The sequence below is a fragment of the Hippopotamus amphibius genome, chromosome 1, assembly GCF_030028045.1.
Source record: "Hippopotamus amphibius kiboko isolate mHipAmp2 chromosome 1, mHipAmp2.hap2, whole genome shotgun sequence".
NCBI classification, from domain to species: Eukaryota; Metazoa; Chordata; class Mammalia; order Artiodactyla; family Hippopotamidae; genus Hippopotamus; species Hippopotamus amphibius.
The window spans coordinates 88,233,971-88,247,006 of NC_080186.1; the positions used below are offsets into that span (position 1 = coordinate 88,233,971).

The 13,036-nt window shown below is 37.1% G+C and overlaps 1 protein-coding gene across 1 annotated transcript in view; it reads left to right on the forward strand.

The window, feature by feature from the left end:
- CDC14A (cell division cycle 14A) overlaps window positions 1-13,036 on the forward strand; it is a 152,967-nt gene that overhangs the window by 108,701 nt on the left and 31,230 nt on the right. Inside the window, exon 11 of the mRNA XM_057741603.1 lies at window positions 9,796-9,955. Coding sequence (XP_057597586.1) covers window positions 9,796-9,955 — 160 coding nt within the window. The remainder of the gene's footprint in view (window positions 1-9,795; window positions 9,956-13,036) is intronic.

Sequence of the window (13,036 nt, forward strand, 5' to 3'; positions counted from 1 at the left end):
GAATCTTTCACAGAGCAAAAGTTTTCAATTTTGATGAAGTCCAGTTTATGTTTTTTCCTTTTTGAGATCACGCTTTTAGTATCAAATCTAAGATCTCATTGCTTAGCCACTGATTCCCATAAGTTTGTGACTTATTTTGAGCTAATTTCTGTGTAAGGTGTGAGACTTATGTCAAGGTTCATATTTTTGCCCATGGATGTCCAGTTGCTCTGGCATCGTTTGTTTAAAAGGTTATTTTTTTTTTCATTGAATTGCTTTTATATCTCTGTCAAAAATTAGATGGGCATATTTGTACAGATCTATTTCTTTGTTCTTTATTCGGTTCCTTTGAAGCCAATCCTGTACTCTCTTGATTCTGTACTTATGTAGAGAGCCTTAACAGAAAAATGATTCTTCCCATTTTTCCTTCTTTAACAAAATTTTCTTAGCAATGCCAGTTCCTTTTCTTTTCCATAGAAATTTTAGAATAATCTTGTCCATATCTACAAAAAAAAATCGTGCTGCAATTTTGATACAAATGTGTTAAATCTCTGTATCAGTTTTGGGAGAATTGACATCTTTACTGTTGTTGAGTCTTCCAATCCATAAACACAATATGTCTGTTCATTTATTTATATCTTCTTTGATTTCTTTCATCAGCATTGTTTAGCTTTCATCATTTAAGTCCTGGTTTGTTAGATTTACACCTAAGTAACTTTTTTGAGTGATTATAAATGATGTTTTTTAAATTTCAGTGTCCCTGTATGAGAATTGCTCGTATGTAGAAATACAGTTGATTTTCTATCTATATTTATTTTGTATACTGAAATTTAAGAGAGAGAGAGGGAGAGAGGGGGTGTGTGTGTGTCTGTGTGTGTCTGTGTGTGTGAATCCCTGGGGATTTCTGCATTGATAATCATGTCATCTACAAATAGGGAGAATTTTGTCTTTTTTCCCATTCTGTATGTCTTTTACTTCCTTTTCTTCCCTTGGTCCACCAGCTAGAACTTGAATAATAGTGATGAAAGCAGACATCTTTGTTCCCAATCTCTGTGGGGGGAAAACATCCAGGCATTCACCATGAAATATTAATTGGAGGTTTATCAAGTTGGGGAAGTTCCCCTTTATTTCTGTATTTCTGAGAGTTCTTATCATGAGTGGGTGTTGAATTTGTCAAATGCTTTTCCTGATTTGATTGATATGATCGTGTGGTTTTCTTCTTTAGCCTGTGAATGTGGTGGATTACACTGATTTTTTAAAATACTGAATGAGCCTTGCATCTCTGGAATAAACCCCACTTGATCCTATAAATGAGGACTTTGCAAATGTGATCAAGTAAAGGATCTCAAAGTGAAGAGATTATTCTGGATGATTCTGGTGGGTTCAGTGTAATCACAGGGACATAGGAGGAGTCAGTTAGAAGAGGTGATGTGATGATGGAAACAGAGATTGGATTGAAGCTGGAGGAAGGGACCATACACCAGGAGTAGGGCAGCCACTGGTGGCTGAAAGAGGCAAGGAAACAGCTTCTCCCTTCAGAGTCTCCAGAACAAACCAATCGTGCCAACACTTTGACTTCAGCTCAGTGAAACTGATGATGAACTCCTGACTTCGAGAATTGTACGAAAGTAAATATGTGTTCTTATAAGCCACTGAGCTTGTGGTAATTTGTGATGGCAGCTTTGTGCAGATGAGAAACTAATACGTGTGTGTACATTGTGTACATTTGTGTAGACAGTCAATAATTATGAACAGTGAGATACATAGACCCTAATGTGAACACTTGTATTCCAGACTTCTTCTCTCACTCATCATATTTCTGCTTTGGAGTATTTGCTGTAGTAGTCATGTGATTGACATGTTGTTTAAGGAAGATTGGGCTGCAGCAATGTACAGGCTGAATCAGGTGGAGGGAGGCTGGAGTCAGAGAGGCTAAAAAGGAGACTGCTACTAAAATCTAGGGTATGGGGACTTGTCAGAGGGGCTGGAAGTTAGGCCGAAGAGTTAGAGATGGGCACCAGGACATTTTCAAGGAAATAAGTCTCAGGCTTTGAAGCCTGACTAATAAATAATATGAGAGATGAAGAGCTCTGAAGTCTGACTAATGATATGAGAAATGAAGAACGTGATGTCAATGATGACACAGAAGCATGAATAAGTAACACGTTCATTAGGAAAGAAAGAAGAGGATTAAAAAGTTTTCTAATAGATTTTCATCTGTCTAAAATGAGTGAACAAGTTAAAGGGATTATATTCTTTCAGAAGTAAAAAATCCAGTCAGTGCTTTTTAGGTAATGTTAATTCTAAATCTGTGACTTTAGGAAAGCTGGTTTTTCACATCCTGCTAGTCCTTGAACACCAAAATATGTCCAGGCGTTGATTTCTATGCCCTGAAGAAACCTTCCTCTCATGTCACCAGCAGTAAGAGCGATGTTTATTAGCATCCTTGTGAGCTGATGAGGTCACATATTGGCACATCAGGACATCTCTTTTGTTACAGTCTGAAATTTTATATTTAAAAATTTTTCTAGGATATAAATAAAGCTATTTGCAAAACAACCATCAAGTGTTTTTCTTCTACTTAAAGCTCATATTCTCAAGCTAAAAGTACCATTCTGCACCCAAAATATGTCTTCTACCAAATACCCTCAAAGTTCTTAAAATGCTGCACAAACATGACTCTTTTATTCCTGAGCCAAGTCTACACTCATGCTTCTCTGAGAGAGCCTGTAGAATGTGTATAGGATATAGATGAGATCAGGCTGCCTCTATGACTTGTTTTATTGACTGTTTACTGTGTGATACTATGCTGACCTGTGGATCATGATCCATTAAAGCTTTCATTCATTAGAAAGGGATCCCTGGCAGATGTAGAGAACGGACTTGAGGACATGGGGTGGGGGTGGGGTGAAGGGGGGAAGCTGGGACAAAGTGAGAGAGTAGCATTGACATATATACACTACCAAATGTAAAATAGATAGCTAGTGGGAAGCTGCTGCATAACACAGGGAGATCAGCTCGATGATGGGTGATGACTTAGAGGGCTGGGATAGGGAGGGTGGGAGGGAGTCGCGGGAGGGAGGGGATATGGGGATATATGTAAAAATACAGCTGATTCACTTTGGTGTACAGCAGAAAGTGGCACAACAGTGTAAAGCAATTATATTCCAATAAAGAGCTTTATAAAAAAGTAAAAAAAAAGAAAGGGATCCTTGAAGGACAGGTATGAAGTTCCCATGGGGACTTTCAGCCCACAGAGATCCTTTATTTATGGGGACCAATATGATGTTGTTTTTATTTTTTAACTTCCTCCTGAAATAGTAAGAACTCAGAGCTTAAATCTGGACCCTGCAGGGAGTTCTGTATTTGCAAAGCAGAGCTTCAACTTTGAATGAAGTTATTTTTAAGGAAGCAATGTTGTGATTGAACTCTTTTATTCCTAAATCCATAAATCAGAAATTGCCCCATTCTGCTTTATTATCATAGATATTTTCATCAACTTCCAGTAACTTTGATGTTTTTCAGCATTGGAATTTAGTTGTAAGCCTTCAGCTGTCTGCAGTACTTCTCAGATATTAAAGTGTGTAACATTCATTTGGGGATCTTGTGAAATGCAGTTTCTGGTTCAGGTCTGGGGTGGGACCTAGTTTTCTGTCTTTCTAACAAGCTCCCAGGTGATACGATGCTGCTGGTCCACCAACCACATTGTATAACAAGGGTCTGTGGCTCATTTTGACTTGTAGATATCAGCTTATGCAATCAGCTTTAATTTGGTGTTTATGGCATTTGGTCAGTTTCACAACTGGATTGAGCAGCAACGGAAATCAATACTTCAACCATTGTTTTTATTTCAGGAAATTACCAAAATAAGATGAAGAAAACCTATTCAAGAAAATGGAAAAGTACTTCAAAATGTCTAACAATAACAGCTTGAATTTTAAATTGTGATTTATTTATAGTATTTTATTTTTAAGATAATGGGCTAGGTCAAAAAACATGGATTAAATTTTTTAAATAATCTTTTTTGAAGATTTAAGAACTTGTCTTTCCTAAAATACAGAAATTAAAATCTGAAATATTATGAACAAAAGAATTTAAAATAACAATAGACAACATTGTGATTTGTTTATTAAAATAACAAGCACATTGCATACATTTGAGTTTGCACTGCTTATTTGACAGTCATATTTTTGCAGTAACACTCAGTTATGTGGCTTTTCAGTATTTACTGTTGCATCATTTGATCCATTTATTGACTCTCAGTTGGCATTGGACCTAGTGGCTAAGCAAAAATAAAATTCTAATATGGGTCTAAGTAAAAAGGGTAAGGTATATATAAGAATTTTTGGCAACAGTGGCATCAGAAATTTATCTTAAAATACTCATGTCAATTACTGAAGATAGAAGATTGAATGGTTTTGTTTGTTTTGTTTCCTGTGTTAGAGTTGGGGAAAAAATGTAAGCCATAAAGTATTAGGTTTAGTTACAAAGTTTTTCTTTTGGTATGATACCAGTGATCCAGCTCCTAATTGTGGGGTTCTGTTCCTAAATGAGAATTAGCTAGTTGAATCTTTTTGGAAATTCCTTAAGCCATTTTTTTCTCTCCTTGTGTACTTCAGCATCAAGAACTTTTCCCTACACTCTCATAAATTCTTTCTAAACATCTTCCTATTGAATCTTACACTGGTACAAAGTAAGAGTAGAATTCCTTAATACCTGTCTTCTTCCCACCTCCTGATTCTTGGGTACTGCTCTCTAGTCTGTCTTCCTTTGATATCAGACCATTTCACTAGCCCAATTCTTTAAACCAGGAGCTACACTGCTTCTGTCATAGCCCTGGGGTGGTAGAGTAGGAGGCACACAGGGCAGACTGGGGCTCAGGTCACAGCTAGAAGAGGCCTAGGTCGAGCTAGAAAGTTGATTGGGTTTCTATAAGAAATGACCAAATGGTGGCTCTCGATGGACACTGGGGTCAGGGTTAGGTCATACTAGAAAAATATGTGTTGAGAATAGAAGAAGTGATGGAAAGGAAGAGTTAGGATGGTGTGAAAATGGGGTTAGGTTGCCGTCAAGGAAGTGAGGGAGAAGAGATCGGCCACAAACACAAGAAGCTGCACAATGGCTGCCACTGTGTTCTGAGCTCAAGACCAGAAATATCTATAACAATGCAACTGACCTGACTATGTTTACAGGAATTTTTTTTTTTTTCAGATCTTTATTGGAGTACAATTGCTTTACACTGTTGTGCCAGTTTTTGCTGTACACCAAAGTGAATCAGCTGTATTTATACATACAGCCCCATATCCCCTCCATCTTGAGCCTCCCTCCCACCTTCCCTATCCCACCCCCTAGGTCGTCACCCATCATCGAGTTGATCTCCCTGTGTTATGCAGCAGCTTCCCACTAGTTACCCACTAGCTATCGCTTTTACATTTGGTAGTGTGTATATGTTAACACCACTCTCTCACTTTGTCCCAGCTTCTGCCCCCCTCCCCCAACCCCGTGTAGCAGTTTGGTGTTTTTTAAAGACTTGTGAAGGCTTTATATCAAAATTAACTATGACTTGGCTCATAATGAGGCCAAGTTAGTTTTGTTCTTACGTCCCAGGCTTGGCTAGCCCAAACCTGACCAACCTAGAGCCAGGATGTGGCCAAAAATAACGACCCCAGCACTGGCTACTTTTCTCAACAAGGCTCTGTTCAAAGTCATTTCAAAGCACATGTTCTTTTTTGGCAGAGGGTCACTTATGGCACGCTCTCTTAGAAAATGCACTACTTTACTGGGGAATTTGCTTTGAGTTGGTGTGTTAGCTTCATAGGATTTGATTCTTAAATGCTAAATACTTAAAAATAAATGTTTTACTTCTTCTGTGTTTGAGGTAAGGCTTTTAAGGAGTAATAGACACCACAATAAAAGCTAGTGTGGTTTCCACTGTCAATAGAAAAGGAATTTGCCTGAAGTACTGCTTTTTTTTAAGGAGCACTTGAGTAGCATCGCTTAGCAACACACAAATCAGCTTTGACGCCTTATTCATCAGTATATTCAGGTGTAAATAAAGTCTTTCCAGTGATGGGACAGATCGAGTCTTTTAAGCTGAGCACGTGGAAGGCATCCCTTTGTCGTTTTCATCTTTAGGCTGGCAGCAGCAGCAGCAGAGTTTTCACTTTATAACATTTTGGAATTAGAATTTTTTTCAATTTATCCTCTTGGGCCTTCCAGCTTCTTGGCTTCTGTTCCCTCTTCATATGTTTTTTATACTTAAAGACCCTTATAGGGTCTCCCCTTCAGTGTTGAGATCTCATGTAAATTCCTCAGCATGGTGTGCAGAGGACTCCGTGAGCTGGTCCCCACCTTCTCTCCTCTCCATGAAGCAGAGGTCCTTAAGCCAAGCCCAACAACGCAGTTTTCCATACATGCTGTGTTCTTTGATATCACTGTTTCTTCAAGCCTATGCTGTTTTCTTTGTTGGGGAATATTCTTGCTGGCCAAGTCCTGCTCATCTTTCTAGATACTTCTGCCTTCTCAAACAACTTCTGTCTGATTCTTTCAGTTTGAGCCAGGAGCCCCTTCTCCTAGGCTCCTAAGCAACTCTTGGTCATAGGGCTTTAATATTGGATTTCAGTTGTTTACGTTTCTCATACTAAACTGGGAATTTCTTGAGGGACAGGAATTCTGTCTTATCTGTATTTCCCTATGCTTTCTGTATGTTTCATGTAGCTGATTTTTTTCATTACTTGTGACAGGGCTGAGTGTTCTCTCCCTGTGAAGAAGTAGTTCTTTATTACTGGGGGGTTTTGACCAGAAGCCCAAGACCTCTATTATTTGTAAATTTAACTGTTATTTTTTGAAGTATCCATGCTGTGCCAAGACCTATGCTTTTGTTTACTGCTATTGGAAGGATATAGATTCAAGCATCATATAAAAGGTTATGCTAGGTGTAACAGTAAGTGAAAAATATTTGGAGGAGCAAAAAAATGAAAGCAAGAATTTTGGAAGATACAAAGTATCAGGAAGGCTAGTCCATGGTTTTATGAAGATTTCCACAAAGGAAGAAAAAGTTAAGAAGAGTTTGTTTTGAATACATATTTTTACAACTGAGGTAGAAAAATTACCTCATCTGTTTATGTATCGCCAGCTCAGGAAATACTCTTCAGCACTTTGCTTCCAAGAACCAAAAAAAAAAAAAAAAAAAAATCTGCCCTGACAGAAGGTAGATACTGCCACGTTCCCTAGTGAATTGGTGTGTATAGATTTCTGGAATTTTAATTTTATTCATACATTTAAAGATTCACCAGATTTTTAATTTAAAATTAATCTATTTAGAAACACACTTTAACATAGTTTCTATTTTAGAACAATACCAGAGAATGATGTTAGTCTTATATGTGGATAACATTTTATATCCATACTGGCTATATCTGTACCATATCTATATACTATATATATGTCTGTATGTCTCTAATCTATATATGTATATCCATACAGGCTGTCTCAGAAATTATATCTAAAAGCATTTCTTTTTCTCCTTTGCTTTATTTAGAAAATATTGAAAAATGAGCAAAAAGTAAAGAAAAACAAAACTTCTTATTTGAAAGTAGGGTAGGATATTATATTTAAAATAAAGAAAGACCCCAACCATTCAGTGAACACCACACACTGTTAACATTTTGGCACTTATTCTGCTGACTTCTAAAGGTGCTCTTGTTAAAACAGAGTAATCAGTTATTGCCTGCTATCTTTTATGATAGTAACTTTAAAGGTGTCTTTTCAGAATTACTCTATCTTTGTTCTGCTTTGGACTGTATTTTATTTATTTATTTTCAGGTCATTTAATTTTTACAAAAGCAAACAGAGTACATTGTTTTAAAAAAATCAAGAAGTGTAGCCATTATGCAGTAGAAAGCAACGTTTTCCTTTGTCACTATTCTTTGGCGTAACTTTAATATTTTGGCATATAATCTTCTAGGTAACTGTGAACTGTGAATTGTAACATTTTTCCATTTTTTTTTTTTTTAATGGGATCACATTTTCCACACTCTGTCACTTATATTTTTCATTCACTGATGCCTTATTTCATGACCACTCTTCCCTGTCACCACATGTGGGTCCATCCAGGCTTTATTGACTGCACAATATTTCACAGAATAGATCTACTGTAATTTAATGGGCCTGTTGTCCATTAGGGTGTCTCCATTATTTTGTTAATGCAAATAATATTGTAACAAGCATGTTTGTGTCTTGTACACAAGGGTGTATTTCTGCAGTGTGATACCTAGACATGGATTTGCTTGGTTGGAGGGATTGCATATGTAAAATTTTGCTGTCATTTAAAGGTTCACCTCTTCTTCAAGACTTTCAACAATTTTTAACCAGAAACAATAAAGTTCTGCTCTGAGAATAAACTTTGCTTAAAAGGAAAGATGGATTCCTGTTTAAAAGGAAAGATGGATTCCTTTCCTGAGGGCCCAATGAGACAGTACATTTCAGGGAGGGTTATTTGTTTTTCCCCTCATGTTTTAACCTGAATTTTCTGTGATATGTGGAACCTTTGAAAGAAACTATTACTTGGTCTTCCTATTGCTTTAAAAAAAGAAACCTATATTCTTATTGGTGGCATCTCCTTGACAATGCTATTATTGCATTGCCTGTTGGTATTCCTTATGATGCACAATAATGTTTTTGATTGAATTCTTTTCTTTTTCATAAATTTATTTATTTATTTATTTTTTGGCTGCGTTGGGTCTGTTGCTGCGCGCGGGCTTTCTCTAGTTGTGATGAACAGGGGCTGCTCTTTATTGCGGTGCACGGGCTTCTCATTGCGGTGACTTGTCTTGTTGTGGAGAATGGGCTCTAGGCATGTGGGCTTCAGCAGTTGTGGCTCCCGGGCTCTAAGTGCAGCCTCAGTAGTTGTGGCGCACAGGCTTAGTTGCTCCGCGGCATGTCGGATCGTCCCAGACCAGGGATCGAACCCATGTCTCCTGCATTGGCAGGCAGATTCTTAACCACTGCGCCACCGGGGAAGTCCTGATTGAATCCTCATCAGTACAGTGTGGTATGGTATAGAACAAAAAAGGTTCTGTGGGGTTATCTTAGAAGAAATATATGAGGGTGACTCCATCAATAAAAATAGTAGTCCCAGATTGTGATTTTGCTTACACATTTTAAGTTCTTTTCTTATAACCTTGAAAACAGTTATAAATATGCCTTGTTTGAATAAAGGAAAGCTTATAGATGAACATCAAATACATTTTCTTTTTCCCAGAGGATAATCTAATTGAGGTTGTAAACCTTATTTTTAGATTATAAGAGTGGGTTTGTAAAGTTATAATGTTCATGGCTTTTCATGATACCACATACAATTAGGTGTTTAGTACTTTTTAAAGGTACTGTCTCCATCTAACTTAAGTTCATTCATCTACATCTTTGAGTCCATTTCACTCTAGCCGTTTTTACAAATGTATCAAATTGCTATTTGAGAAATACATTACAGATTTCAAATTCGTATTTAAAAGACAAATTGGCTCACAGTCTTTATTGTCGTGAAATTTGTTTTAAGCATCTAAGAACTTCATAGTCAACCCATGTAGGGCTATACAGACATTTATTGGAAGAAGGGTGTTTGTATTTAATATAGAACTTTAAATAATTTACTTTGGCATTCAGAAAATGACTATTTTTCTTTATTCTAAGACTTCATATTCTTTCTTACAAATGTCTATCTGCTAATCATTTTGTGTATAAGATATCATACTTCTGAGGAGGTGACAGTCATTTATTTTAAAGATTATTTTGGGTTTTTCTTTCTCCTTTTTTCAGGAAACAGGCATCGTTATGGGTCCAAGGAGACATTTTTCGATCCAAACTGAAAAATAGACCATCCAGTGAAGGAAGTATTAATAAAATTCTTTCTAGCTTGGATGACATGTCTATTGGTGGAAACTTATCTAAAATACAAAACGTGGAGAGATTTGGAGAGGTGAGTTTTTTTTCCAGGAAGATTTTCATGTCTCCTTAAGACGACATTCTGCATTTCTTTGTTTCCTAATAGAACATATATAACATAGCCATATCTCTTCTCTGAATGCTGAAAGTAGTAAAGTTTTAGGTGTGGAGTCACCACCTATAAAGCAAGAATAAAAGCAAAGAAAGCAATTATCTTTAAAAAGAAAAAAGCTGTAATTTAAGGAGTACAATTGTAAAAGAGTCTACTCCGGTTTGGAAAACACAAAAAAGAAATAGAAAAGTAAACTTTTTGTTTGAAAATGGAAATAGATATCAAGAAGAAAAATCTTAATGTGACAATTGGATAGTGCATACCATAAGTGGTACATTGAAGCCTCAAATTCATGATTTCTAAATTAAGTCCGGAGTTGAAAACGTCATCAGGGGCAACTTTTTTTTTTTAATTGAGACTCCATTATAAACAAACCACTTTAAACAGTTGACATACATTATCTGATTTAATCTCTGTAACTACGTGGTGAGTGAGGCAATGTTATCTCTGTTTTATAGTAAGGAAATTGAATATTAGAGAAGTTCTCATCTCAGGGTTAGAAACATGATTCAGTCCAGGTCTATCTGATTTCAAATCCATATTTTTTTTTCTATTAGCACCTGCTACCTCGGAATAAAAATGGTAGTGATTTACTAAGAATTAGGATCATGGGCACTTTTGGAGCTAAAAGCGACCTTGAAATACTTTATTCTAGTTTCCTCTCTTATGTGGATCAGAAACCTGGGCCACACAAAATTTTTTACTTACAGAGTTTTTAAGTAGTGGGACCACCTTAAGAGCTGGTAGTCTAACTCCTAGTTTAGCTCTTTCTACCACAATATGCCTAAAGTGAAGCTAAGCACCTAGTTTATATTTATACTTTTATGTTGCTAAAGGGGCAAAAAAGCTATTTAAATATTAAGCAGCAAATGTAGATTACATTCTGTTAGGTGGTGACCCATTAGACATGGACAAGGGCTTTGAACAAGCTTAGTCCTCAAAGGTGGAAAGAATGCATCATAGCTCTGTTAGGTCAACAGTTAGTATCCCAAACAGATTTGTTTCATCAGGAAAGATAATGAGAGTGCTTGGAGATAGGGAGTGTTTTCTTCAAGAGGAAGGATGGGGACTGCTGGAGGAACTGAGTTTTCAACCCTGTGGTATGTTCTCCAGGATAGCCACTGATGAAGCCTTTCAGTTGACTGGTGTGAGTCATCTGTCCTGACCAAGCGTAAATCGTATGAGCCAAGGTCGTGTTGATGTTCAGAGCCTTTGTAGACTTTTTCTTGTCTGTGTGTTATAGGTTGGCCTTTTCAAAGCAAACAAAAAGGATCTGGACTGACATTTTAATGAGATAATGTAGCCAAACAAGAACACTTTGTTACTCTGGTCAGCATTTCCTCCCCAGATTTGAGTTCAGTAAGGCTTTTGAATTATGACCTCTGAAGAGGCACTCGTGAAACCTATCCATCTATCTAAGAAATATATTTATCTTTCAGGAACATAATGCTTTTTATATCATAATCTGTATTAAATTAACATCTGGTAGTTAGAACATTTCATTCTTATACTTTTTTGATCCCAATTCGTTGAACTTGAGACTGATTAACATTTATTTATCACTGGAACGGTGATGCATGCAGTATGATTGAAATTTAAAATGTCAGTTTTAAATATGAGCGTATATGCAGATGTTGGCCGTTTTACCTCCTTCCTATTTCCCACACCTCCCAAATTAATTACTTTAGCTCTCATTCAGAAGTGCTGTTATTTTTGAAATCAGAGGACAGAAATGAAAGAGTTTAGAAATACTAGAGAATGATGGTGTGGTTAAGATTATAGACAGTGGCATATCTGTGGGTTTTGGACCACTTTGTAGTTAGGTGATGCCTTCTGCAAGTACATCTTCTGAGTCTGAGCCTTTTTATTGCCATGCTTATCTGGTGCTGTCTCCATGAATATGGGGAGTTAGTTTACTCAAGTGAATGTAATAGAGTTAGTAATTTCTTTATCATTCTTCTGAATTCCAATTGGGAAAATACGTTAAGAATGCTGAAAGGATTTTAATGTTTCGAGTTCTATACCAGTGTTCAGGATGGAAGCCCATGGAAATTCTGCATTTATTTAGTTTATTTACAAAGAAAAAGCAAAAAGACAGTGTTATTCTAGAGGTGTTTTTGTTTGTTTAAGTCAAATTAAATGCAGAGCTAGCAGATTATTTTTTGATTTCTAGGCCTATAGGAATTTTCTTGTGATTAGTTATTAGGAAGCTTAGGAAGCTCTGTTGTTACCTGATTTGGAGAGTTTGAATGTATCGTTTTTCAGTGCTTACAAGGTGGGTGAAAGGAAAATAACCAAAAGTATCAACCAGAATGATTCAGTCCATAGTAATGGAATAGGCTGTGGCTTTAATGAATTCTCTTCGCCTGCTTAGAGTTATGAGAAATCTTTTAAAAGTAGAGGCCTTACCTTCATTGAACCTGGTCTTCAGTGCTGGGCTAGGAACAATGAAATATACGCAGCCCATCCTGTGGGTCTGGAGTAGGCTCCCTGCTCCATGCTCCTGCCTTGCACTGTCCTTTCCGTCCATGGTCCTTACCTCACCTTCCTTGCTGGGCGATACGCTTTGTAAGGATGGAGGCTTCTATCTGCCCTCAACATAAGTCTGTTCCTAGCCCACAGGGCCTTTGTAAATATTACCTGAATGGATGAAGACCGACAGTTTCACAGAAAGCAAACAAGAATACAGACATGAAATTGGTAATAGTCCAAGCTATCCAAGGGTAGCATAGGCTCAAATATAAAATAGTACCAGCAATAAGTGCTCATTTTGGCATTCAGTGATCTCAGGATCCATTCTGTATTGGGGGTATGAAAAATGGCTTTAAGAAGATGGGATTTAATGCTCTTTATCTAAAGTGCCAGATGTATAAGGAGTTACATGAGGCGCGCACAGGGCAACCACAACAACCTAAATAGTGCCTACTATGTGCCCGGCACTGTCCTGAACACTTATTACACGGATTAATTTTAGTCCTGACAGCGGCTGTGTGCAATAGGCAC